The sequence below is a fragment of the Engraulis encrasicolus genome, chromosome 6 (assembly GCF_034702125.1).
Source record: "Engraulis encrasicolus isolate BLACKSEA-1 chromosome 6, IST_EnEncr_1.0, whole genome shotgun sequence".
Lineage (NCBI taxonomy): Eukaryota > Metazoa > Chordata > Actinopteri > Clupeiformes > Engraulidae > Engraulis > Engraulis encrasicolus.
The window spans coordinates 46,337,680-46,350,179 of record NC_085862.1 but is presented as its reverse complement, the minus strand read 5'-3'; the positions used below and the strand labels follow the sequence as shown (position 1 = coordinate 46,350,179).

Genomic DNA, 12,500 nt, shown 5'->3' with positions numbered 1-12,500 from the left:
GGAGAGGGGAGGAGAGGAGAGGAGAGGGGAGGAGAGGAGAGGAGAGGAGAGGAGAGAGGAGGAGAGGAGAGGAGAGGAGTGGAGGAGAGGGGAGGAGAAGAGAGGAGATGAGGATAGAGGAGAGGAGGAGAGGAGTGGAGAGAAGGGACTAGAGGAGAGCCGAGAAGAGGAGTGGAGAGGAGAGGAGAGGAGAGGAGTGGAAAGGAGCGGAGAGAAGAGGAGGAGAGGAGAGGAGAAGACAGGAGAGGACAGGAGAGGAGAGGAGAAGAAGAGAGAGGAGGAGTGGAGAGGAGAGGAGTGGAGAGGAGAGGGTAGGGGTGAAGGGATGAGAGGAGAACAGAGGAGAAGAGAGGAGGGGAAAAGAAGAGGGTGGAGAGAAGGGACAAGAGGAGAGAAGAGGAGAGAAGAGAACAGGAAAAGAGAGGAGTGGAGAGGAGATAAAAGGACAGGAGGAGAGGACAGGAGGAGAGAGGAGAGGAGTGGGGAAGGGAAGAGAAGAGAGGGGAGGGGAGGATAGAAGGAGAGGAGGGACAAGGAGAGACAGGATTGGAGAATGTAGGATTGGAGAGGAGGAGGGAAGGAGGGAAGAGGAGGAGAGGAGGAGATCAGACGGGCAGAGGAGAAAAAGCGGAAAGGAGAGGAGAGGAGAGGAAGAAAATTGAGGAGAAGAAAGGGGGAGAGGAGGAAAGGAGAGGAGAGAAAGAAAGGAGAAGGAAAGGAGAGGAGGAGAGGAGGGAGTCTGACAAGAAGCAAAACAACATTTATCTAGCGACCTCGGCGCTGCAGGAAATGGTTAGCCCGACTGTTCGACACAACCTTGAAGCTGGCAGAAAGGGAGTGGTGCGGAGAAATGTGGCTGGATGGGGCGTTGGGGTGCTGTGGGGTGCGTTGGGGTGCTGTGGGGTGCAGCAACTGGGTGGCGTACAGTGGTGCAAAAAAGGGGGATCAATATGAATAGCTGGAGGCATGGGCCGGATTAAGATGGCCTGGGGCCCCTAGGCTACAGTTTTCTGTGCCCCCCCCCCAGAAGGAAAATTTCGTGACAAATTTACATAGACAGTGTCAAAATTACGAGCTCAGAATTAAGGATACCTTGTCTACAAACTGTGCTCAATACAACAGAAGAATTTTTCAACATTATATCTTATTACAATTCTGCCATTTTTCACCTTTGGCTGATCAATACAGTCGTCTGGGGGAATTGTGGAAGGGGTGGTGGGGTGGCAGCAGGGAAGCTGACAGGAGGGAGACAAAGGGATCAGTTGTCCTGGGCTTAGGGAAAGAGGGGGGCTAGATTTGAGACTGTATGTATTGAGAGTGGAGCCCTTTCAGATGGTTTTGTTCCGGGGCCCGGTCAAATCTGTCAGCGGCCCTGGGTGGCAGCAACTGGGTGGCATTGGTTGGTGCAAAATGAAGGGGATGTAGTGGGGGTTCAACATGTCTGGACTCGGGCCCACTGACAGCTTTGACCAAGTCCAGGACAAAACTATCTGAAAGCCCCCCCTACCCCACACACACACACACACACACATATACAGTATGATATATAATTGGATGTCAATTCTGCTCTTACCCCCGTCTGCCTAGGCCTGAGACAACATACGCATTTGTCCAAAACTTGGCTGGAGGATGAATGGTTTGTGGAAGTGGAGTCTGAGGGATGGCTGGGGTACGTGTCCAGTGCAGTGTGCCATTGTCTTCTGCCAGTGTCAGTTTGTGCTTTGTTATGAGACATGACACAAAGGGTTTGTTTGGCCCCACAAACATCTCAAGAGGGTCTGCCTGCCCTGTTGCCCGGGATACACTTCATGCATCACATTTAAGCATTTCAGAAAAATGTAAGCGCACATTAGGAAAAATCCTGCAAGAAACGAGCTGCTCAGTGTTTGCCAAAGTGAGGTTTCCCTGCAGAGAAAATATTTGCTCAGAGAGAGAGAGAGAGAGAGAGAGAGAGAGAGAGAGAGAGAGAGAGAGAGAGAGAGAGAGTGAGAGAGAGAGAGCAGAGAGCAGAGAGAGCAGAGAGCGTCTGTGAGTGAAGGAAGAAAAAAAAAGGAAAAGGAAAAAAATGCAAAATTCTGAGTATTTATTTCTGTGGAGTCTTCTGCCATGGTCTAAATGTGGTTTCTGTGCTTCTTGGCCCTTGGTGCAAACTCTTGGCCCGCAAATGACAAGGAGTGGTTGGCTCTTAAGTTCCCTCCGGAGCAAAAAGGGGGGGAGGGGCAGGGATTTTTTGGAGGGGTTCTGTTGGGGTTCAGTGCCATGGTACTGCTGGGACGGCCGGCCTGATCCCCTTGGGCCGGTCCTGTCTGGGTTTGCGATGGAAGCGGTTCTGGTCTGGCCGCATTTACAATGCCCCGGGTTCTAGTGGAGAGCCCTGTTTGTAGTGGCCAGAGATCTAAGACGGAGCCTCCAAAATCTTTAGGCAATGTGTGTTTATTTGTGTGTATTTCTGTATGTGTGTGTGTGTACACGTGTCTGTGTTTGTGTGTGCATGCGTGCATGAATGCGTGAGTGTTTGCGTGCGTGCATTTAATTTAGGGTGTGCGATGGAGAGAGAATGTTATTGTTTTGGTTGTGAGTGTGTTCGAGGCAGTTCATGGGTTTCTGGTCATGGTCTGTGTGTGTGTGTGTGTACGTGTGTGTGTGTGTGTGTGTGTTGGGTACACGTGTCCAGCCTCAAGCTAGACCACAGAGCCCTGTGATCAGTGAAGCCTTCTAGCAGCAAACCAAGTGAAAGTTGACAGACAGGGAGGCCTGCATCGGGTGAGTGGTATGGTATGGTGTGTGTGTGTGTGTGTGTGTGTGTGTCTGTGTGTGTGTGTGTGTGCGTGTGTATGTGTTTATAGGGGCTTGGGAATAGGGTAGCGTAAAAGGGGGGCATACAGAGGTCTGTGTTAGGCCACCCCTAATCGTTTCAAACCTGCGCACACAGAGCTCCCAAAGGCCCAAGCCGCTGACAAGGGGCGGTCAGGCAGGGTCAGCAAAGGGCAAAGGTGGGGGGTGTGGGGGGCATACAATGGACCCTCTCAGAGTGCTGACCATTTCGGCCATTCCACAGTCTCACCTCTGCACTCCCCCTCCGGTAGCACTTTCCCCTCCTGTCCATCACCCTGGCCTGGCTGCACAATAAGACCACCACAATGGGCCTGAGAAGAAGACGGTGGTGCAGCGGTGTGAGAGAGGCAGGCTGGGAACACATGCAACAGTGGTGGGCAATCTGGCTTTAATCTGTGACATGGTCCTCGTTGTAATTTAGCTGTTACCACAATGGCAACGGCCAAGTCGTAATGTATCTCTAAAGGTTCTGTGTAATGTTGTGTAGTACGAAGGTAGTAAAGTCTTTTCGATGACTATTCCAGTGTTTCACTGGTAGAACCAGCTACAGGCTAAAGTTCTGCTTCTCTCTCAGCTCAGTTATTTTAGTTCAGTTTCAGTATTCTAGACATTTTTGCGGTGTTAATTCAACTCTTAGAGTGTCCTACACTCACATGGTTGAATAAACCATGTAATGTACATCTTTTTCACTATTTAATTTACTTAGAAATGAATTGACTGCTGCAAAAAGGGGCGTTGCTTTCTGAACTGGTATGTCCTCTTTTGAATGATAGAGCATTAGGGGCCATTGAAGTGGGAGGCAGAACTGAAAAGGGTAGCCTATTGATTACCCTGATGTCATAAAGGAATACGTGATCGATGGATAAGTGATAAATGGGATGGACAGACAAAGTGCATCGAAATGAAGAGCTCTCCTTTTTGAATTGGTTTGATGTTTTGACATAAACTCTGCTTGGCTTTTGACTTTTTTTGCGCAGACTGCCCCTTCTTTCTGAACTGGTCAAAGGAGTCAAAGGCTTGCTGACGTGTACTAACAAATAAGGGCATTGTCTGAACATGACATCTTTAATTCCTAAAAAAAACGATTTCATCTAACAACTCTGTCTTGCTTCTGCTGACATGTCAATTCACTAAAGATGACGTGACAAATAAATGGTTCCCACGGTTGGCTTAAACATTATTTTTAGCACACAAGTCTGCTAATAACAGGAAAACCCTCGTTATAGTGGAATCTTGTTTACGCATGATGGGGAAAACGAAACTTGATTCAGTGTTTACGCCAGTCAACATGCTGCACATGCTGCAATTGCATGGACTTTCAAAGTGCCCTTGCAAAAACGATCTTCACACATTACCACCATTGTCACATGACATCTACTGAAACCAATCGAGACAACTGTGAGTGTAAACACCATCACCACGGTGATGCTGGAAGTGCATGAGATAAACATACCGGAGACGTCACTGTAAACAACGAAGCAGAGGAGTGAAGTGAGCCTGATTACAGCGCTGTTTGACTTAGGGGAAGGTGTGCATCTGTGTGTCACACATACATGCTTATAAACAAACAGATAATCAGACAGACAGACACACACACACATACACACGCACGGACACGCACACACACCTACCCACCCACACACCTACACCCACATCCACACACACGCCTACACACCCCTACACACGCCTACACACACACACACACACACACACACACACACACACACACACACACACACACACACACACACACACACACACACACACACACACACACACACACACACACACACACACACACACACACACACACACAGAGTGTTGGGGAGTAACATTAATCAATTCATTACTGCAATGCATGTGCTGTAACACAGTAATGTAAGTAATTATAAGGGATGTAAAAGAATGTTATGTTGGTTTGTTTTGGTTGGTTTGTCTGTCAGCAGCATAACTCAAAAAGTTAACTTAAGAACAGATTTGGATGAAACTGTGGTGTCGTTGGAAATGACCAAAGGAACAAGTGATTCAATTTTGGTGGTGATCCGGATCCAGGTATTTTCTTCACCATTGCGAGATAGGGCGAATTTTGACATTCTAGTTTTTAACTCCACAAAAACAAAGCAGAACATTTTGAAAAATGCAAAATAGGATGTACCATAGTGAAATGTTCTGTCAAACAACTTCCTTGGTGAAGGTTTGGACTCTCTGAGTAGTTATTTCTAGCAACTGTACCCGCGCACGCGCGCTCGCACTTTCTCTCTCTCTCTCCCTCACACACACACACACACACACACACACACACACACACACACACACACACACACACACACACACACACAAGCACAGACAGAGAGAGAGAGAGAGAGAGAGAGAGAGAGAGAGAGAGAGAGAGAGAGAGAGAGAGAGAGAGAGAGAGAGAGAGAGAGAGAGAGAGAGAGATACAACTTTGGAGGCTTCTGTATTGTACACCCATAGGCTACCGAATAGCATTAACTTGGCAACAGTTCTTTGCTCTATATTCTTTAGCAATTTGCGCCTGAAAACTAAACATAACGGCACGCAAAAGTTTGCCAAAGTTATGTCTAAACCATCTGTCCTATATCCACACAACACTTTTGCGTAAAACCAGCAATAATACTGTTTAAAGCTCAGGGTGCATAGTTGTCCACTCCAATGACTATCTGCAAATGCCCTTGGAACAGGAATCGGCAGCATCCCTCGAGCTTTTTCTTTGCTCCTGGCTACCAAAAACTTTCAACCAATCAGCGCTCTTCCTCGCCCTGCACGAAGACAGAAACATGGAAGTCTAACCTGGACACCAAGACAGGCAGTGAAAGTCTAGACTAGAACTACACGAAACCATCCTCGAAAGTCTCGTTTTAGCTTACACGGTTCGTCATCCAATAGATTAAAAAGTCCGATAACAAGCAATGACAATGTTGGGTATGTACGTGCCAGACAGATTTGCGCTCAAGTCATCCAAAGTCCAAGACGGAATCGGACTATACACCGCGAGACGAGTGAAGAAGGTTTGTTCATTTCAGACAGGAAAAAATAAGACAAAAGCAGCCAGCGTTCGAAGCGCATTCAACACTAACATTCTGTCGCCATTGTCGAAAACGTCTTTAAGCTATTTAACGGCAAACTGAACGTTAAAGTGAGTTTAAATGCATGGCGATGCCAATGACGCGGTTCATTTTACAGCTGCTGACGTGAACTGCCACGTATGGAGGAGTGAACCTCCGCTGTCTCAGTCTCTATTCCAGCTGCTGTTGCACAGTGAGATGTAGGCTACAGAGAACTATCTCGATTGGTGTTTGTCTGCGACGAACTGTTATTGTACGCACACCATTGCTTAGATTACATTTCATAGTACACAGCATAGTCGTGAGGAGAAAGGAAAAAATGTAATCACTTTGCTATTCCTTTGTATAGCTTGAAAAACGTCCCATTGAGTTTCATAAAGAAACCACTGAAAGGCCAACAGTCTAAACAACAGTACACAATATCATTTACGCACGTTAACTGACCACATTTATTAAATGTCATTTGGCACAACGAGTATCCTAACTCTCCTTACTGTTTTGTTCAAGGGAGAGAAGTTTGGCCCTTTTGCCGGGGAGAAGAAAATGCCGAGCGACATGGATGAGAGCATGGACCCGCGCTTGATGTGGGAGGTGCAGTAATCTGTGATTGCTCAGTGTGGATTTGAGTGCTGACATCATTGCTCTCAATCTGTTCCCTTTTGTGCCCTTCACAGATGCAAATCTTTTTCCTATTACTGTGTGTGTGTGTGTGAGTGTGCGTGTGTGTGTGTGTGTGTGTGTGTGTGTGTGTGTGTGTGTGTGTGTGTGTGTGTGTGTGTGTGTGTGTGTCTGTGTGCGTGCACGCATGTGTGTGTGTGTGTGTGTGTGTGTGTGTGTGTGTGTGTGTGTGTGTGTGTGTGTGTGTGTGTGTGTGTGTGTGTGTGTGTGTGTGTGTGTGTCGTCCGGGGGTCCTGGTTCTATGTCAAGAGTAGGCCTATGTACACTATTGGTAGTTTTTTCCAGAATTTATGCTGCCCATTTACAAATGTGATGAATATGAACATTCATGAATATTTGCCACACCATCATTTTCCAATGATTCATTATGACTTGGAAATTCACACGTTTTATACTCAAATTGGCGGATCTTCTACATGCCTAACATTTCGAATTAGCAGTCATAGGTGGCTGTCAAAACACTGCACTTTGGTCAGACCAGTAATTACAAGTTTATTACTTAACAACCTCGTTAAGACATGGTGTTATACATTTGCTGTTACCAGTATGGCAATGACCAAGTCGTAGTGCATTACTAAAGGCCCTATGTTATGTCATAATATTGTATTGTAGTACTATGGTAGGTAACTTTTCAATGACTATTACACCGTGCCACTGGAGGTACGGCATGCATTAAGGGGCTACACACTGATGCAAAGATCAAATTTGTGGATGCGAAGCACACATTCTGAAAATGACTGACTAAAATGACATACCCTCCCTTTCATATTAAACATCTCAGTACGTTCTCTTTTAAAGGTGCACTGTGCAGGAAATTGTCAAAAAAGGTACTGCTATGCTGCTCATTGAAACTGGGTTGCCTATTGCCAAATTTGATATTTTCATGAAAGTTTACTAAGTAATAAACTAATAGGCCTATGTTCTAGTATGGCCCAAGTACAGCCATTTTTGCAGCTAAAAATGTCTATTTCTGGAAATTCAAAATGGCGGACCATGGAGAAGATCCCCCTTTTCATGGATGAAAAGTGCAATTTTCCCAGTCTTAATGAATACTTAGAATTTGATGGTAGTGGTAAGTATTCATGAAAAAGGTAACATTAGTGAATGGGCAGCATGGATTCAGGAAATAAACAACTAAAAATCTTACACAATGCACCTTTAAATAACTAGCAAGAAAATGCTCCTGCATTTCTGTAGCTTCCATAAGGTATTTTGTGGGGAAAGAGTAGTCCATAAGGACTCTCGAAGACTCTAAATATTTTTTCCTCCTGCTACAGTAACAGTACTACTCCATCGCGTTGTGTTGCCCCAATGTGAAGTCTAATTGGATCAGTCATGTAGACGATGTGCTCAGCCCTGAGTGATCTTGTGCCATCTTGTTGCATTAGAGAAGTTGCAGCCTGCCAAACTCCACTCTATTTTTCTTTTTTGCTGAACGCTGGAACCACTAGTCAATGCAATAGTTAAAGTTACCCACAAAAGTATTATGACACATGAATGGTATGTGGCTTATGTGAATACGGTGTCTGTGCAATTGTGTCATCTTGTCTGAATTGTATGTTTATATGTGCGCCGACTGTAATATCTACCTTCTTGATGACACAGACTTGAAATTCTCTGATGACACTTGTAATAGCAGCTTTTTGAAATCTTGATTTATATATTTTTAAACGGTTCAATAGTATGCCCGCCCTGGTATTCAGTCGGCCCATTTTCTATCCCCGCGGCTACGTTTTTTTAAAGCCAATTTTGTCAACTGCATAGAGGAAGGTATTATTTTACACAGAATTGTTTTGCACTAGTATATAAAGTAGTCTCATGTAAGTCTATATCAGCAATTTGATGATTTTGGTCTACGTAGTTTGGTAATCATCAGACGGTAATTATTAGGCTTAAGTTTTTGTTGGCCAGAGACACTATCCCACTCACTCAAATAGTGTAGTCATTATTTTTACATCAGGGCAACTTACAGTATAGTTGTTTTTTTTCTCTTGAAACACTTGATAACTTATGTGCAGGAGATCTAATTTGAATGCTCGAACACTCACATATCCAGGCAGACCAATTCACATAGTCTGAGAGCTGTCAAACTGATGGAGTGATTAGCTGACAAAACCATTAAATATGCACGTACGTCTGCCCAGATTGAACCATAATGTTACATTTTTTTTACTTGTAATAACACGTTTGTAGAAAAACCAGTCTGCGTCTGAAGGCCAGTGTTTTTTTGTGAACAGTGTGCATTTTGTGTAACTTTTGTACTATGGACATAAGAGGCACTGATGATATATTTTATTTTCAGTAGATATGTGTGCAATATCAATAAACTATACACATGACACATCATCACGCATCAGTGCAACATAAATGTAGTGCATTTGCAAAATGGGCAGAATTGAAAATAATTACTAGTGCAAAACAAGACAAGTGATATCAGTCATTTGTGTGTTTGTGTGTTCTGGAAGGTAGCCTACTGCAATTCAGAGAATGTCATAACATTGCATTGCATGTTCACTTGTAATAGCACAGCTTCAACCAGCCTTCTCCTGAATGTCAGTGTCTTCTGTCATTGGATGCATATCATTTGTAAATTGTTATATCTTCAGTTGGATTGATAGATGAGACAGACAGCAATGGCGGTGTGTGTGTGTGTGCGTGTGTGTGTGTGTGTGTGTGTGCGTGTGAGAGAGAGTGTGTGTGTGTTTGTATGTATGTATCTCTCTCTCTCTCTCTCTCTCTCTCTCTCTCTCTCTCTCTCTCTCTCTCTCTCTCTCTCTCTCTCTCTCTGTCTCTCTCTCTCTCTCTCTCTGTTTGTGTGTGTCTGTCTGTCTGTATCTGTTGATGTGTCTGTCTGTTTTTGTGTGTGTGTGTGTATGTGTGTCATCGGTGCTCATCTGTGTGTGTGTGTGTGTGTGTGTTCCCTCAGGTCCGGGGCACCAAAGGGGACGTGCTCTACATTCTGGACGCCAGTAACCCGCGGCACGCTAACTGGCTGCGCTTCGTCCACCAGGCCCCCTCGCAGGAGCAGAAGAACCTGGCGGCCATTCAGGTACACTACAGTGTAGTAGGACATAGCCAACAGGCAGCAGCAGCCAGCAGGCAGCCAGAGAGAGAGAGCCAGCCGGAGCTCCAGAGATAGCAACACCTCCAGCCTTATCGCACGGCCAGATTCAAAGACATCAAGACACAGAGCCAGCAAAGGGAGGGGACAGTGGAGGAGAGGAGGGGGAGAGAGAGAGAGAGGGAGAGGGGTGTATGGGGAGGGAAAGATGTACTATACTGCCAGGGTGGTAGAGAGAGAGAGAGAGAGAGAGAGAGAGAGAGAGAGAGAGAGAGAGAGAGAGAGAGAGAGAGAGAGAGAGAGAGAGAGAGAGAGAGAGAGAATGGGTAACATAGAGAAAGAAGGATAGACAATGTGGCAACTAGGCAGAGAGAAAACAGCAACAGAAGAAGAAAAGCTGGGCAGAATGAAAGAGAATGATAGCAAAAGGCAGAAACCCCAAAGCACAGAAACAGCAGAACAACAAAAACAAGGGATGATAACAGATTAGTATGCAAACGACAGTTTGCCAAGACAGTAGAGAATTGAAGGATTTGAGAGAACGACGCACAACACATTTATGGAGTTAGATTAGCCGGTTACACATACGCATTCACCCGAGCTAAATATACCTGGCAGGAACACAGCAGCCAGCCAGAGAGAAGGCGGTGGATTGAATTGTTTTGTCTACGAGTGCAGACACGCTGAAGCCGTCGTCTGATATAGTTCTGAGGAGAGTAGAGGTTGATGGTTTGATAAAGTGTGTCTCATGTGAAATGAGCCTTGGTTAAAGTACCTACTGGTATACGGTGAGGTCGAAGCTACAGCGGCCCACCTAGATCATCTCTTGTGTTTTGCTACGAGTGCATTTTTTAGCATTTTAGGTCACAGAGATTGCACAGACAGTAGAAGTTCACGTCCAAACAGACATGGGTCATAGAATGCAGACACTGAGAAAACGGCAACTTTGAAATTCTGACTAGGGATTTCGTTTTGTGGATGACTTTTGCCTGTTACTGTTTGCTGTTTCCTGAAGTAACACTTGTACTCCGTTACCACGTTTTTTTAAACATTCAAACAAATATCAAACATTTCAAAGCATTCTGGTTATAACAAACTTATAACAGAAGTGGTGTCTTGTGAAAGAAGGATGTCTGTTTGCACTCAAGAGTCTGTGGCACTCACAGTTGAGGACTGCAGAATCAGGACTTCAGGGTGGGCCTGCCTAGAACTAGAGATGACCAGAGATATTTTTTATTTAGGTCCAGAAAATGACTGACGTTTCGCCAGACATGCGTCTTCTTCTGGGTCTCTGAGTCCTTCAACTGAAGTCCTAATTCTGGTGTCCTATACAGTTCTAATGCCTCTGGATCATGAGAGTTACAATGCTTGTACTTCACGGAATTAATAAACTTGATTTTCAATGTGCGTGTGAATAAGAGGAATAGGAATATGGTATGCTTATTTTCCCCTTGCACTCCTCAGTTGTTGTCACTGATGCAACAAATTTAAGCTGACATCTCCATGTAGTTGGCTGCCCATACAGTCAAATAGGCAAATACAGTACAATACACCAGAGAATGATTCTTCAACCTGTGGTTCTTCTAATACAGGCCCACCCAAACACAGACATACCATACATTTAGACAGACATGAAGGGGGAAAAAAGAGAGAGACTGACATAGAGAGAAAGAATGAGGGGAAAAGAAAGAAAGAAAGAAAGAAAGAAAGAAAGAAAGAAGCAAGCACTGGAATATTTCACTCCCTCTAATAATAAAACAGACTTGCAGGGAAGCATGTTCGCCCGGGACCTGTGGTCTGAAAGGCTATGGTTTCGCCATTAATGCTACAGCACTAAAAAGCCAAGCGGTTGCGCAAAGGTCATACATGTGTGTGTTCAGCTCTGCCTTCCATCAGCTGTGACATTTAGAGCGTTTTTTTTCTCTGTTTGGATTGATACACGTGCTTATTTATGATCCGGAGGAAGACGCAAGCGAGTGTGCTTTGATTTCATTAGGGGGTGACCTTTGGCGTATGAACGTTTAAAGGCAACATCTTTAGGGTTTGACCCTTGACCTTAATCAAGGCTAGGAGACGATAGACGCCCATGGCTCATCGTAATGGGACCTGGGTCCTTCACTTGGTGTGTTGTGCGTTATCTGAAAAGTGTGTGTGGGGGGGATAGGGTGTGTGTGTGTGTGTCTACATGAAGCGGTCAACATGAATTCATGTCTGTGAATAAGTGTGTGCGTCTATGTGTGTGTGTGTGTGTGTGTGTGTGTGTGTGTGTGTGTGTGTGTGTGTGTGTGTGTGTGTGTGTGTGTGTGTGTATGTGTGTGTGTGTGTGTGTGTTCGTATGTGTGTGTGTGTGTGTGTGTGTGTGTGTGTGTGTGTGTGTGTGTGTGTGTGTGTGTGTGTGTGTGTGTGTGTGTGTGTGTGTGTGTGTGTGTTTAATTAATGGTGCATTCCCAGAGGCAAACAATCTGTATGTCATCATGCCAGCGAATGAGTAAGAGAGTTTGGCTGTCAAGTCCTAATGAAACCTAGTTGCTTGGCCATGATAAGGGTAAAGTTATTTCCCCTTTTGCCCCTGTCTTTGATTCGGGGACGTCGTCTTTTTTCACGTTTTACGAGCGTGTCTTTGATTACTGTCAGCCTTGCCTGAGTGGCCCAACCATTTGGTCCTCTTGTCCTTGTCATCCACTTTACACACTGCAAATATCTATCTTTACTTCCAATGATTGTAAATAACAGCCTTATCATGCAGATGGGTCTGTTGACAGACCTATTCAAATTTTGTTAAAAAAAACTTCTAAATCAAAACAATATTGGCATTACAGAGAGCGTGACAGACGATTACG

General features: G+C 45.0%; 1 protein-coding gene across 3 annotated transcripts in view; it reads left to right on the top strand.

Annotated features, from left to right (window-relative positions):
- The first annotated feature begins 5,623 nt into the window (after positions 1-5,623).
- prdm5 (PR domain containing 5) overlaps positions 5,624-12,500 on the top strand; it is a 120,020-nt gene continuing 113,143 nt past the window's right edge. For all 3 annotated transcript variants that reach the window (XM_063201781.1, XM_063201780.1, XM_063201782.1), the window contains exons 1-3: positions 5,624-5,864; positions 6,429-6,512; positions 9,526-9,648. In XM_063201781.1, the coding sequence (XP_063057851.1) occupies positions 5,766-5,864; positions 6,429-6,512; positions 9,526-9,648 (306 nt within the window). In that variant the 5' untranslated portion in view covers positions 5,624-5,765. The remainder of the gene's footprint in view (positions 5,865-6,428; positions 6,513-9,525; positions 9,649-12,500) is intronic.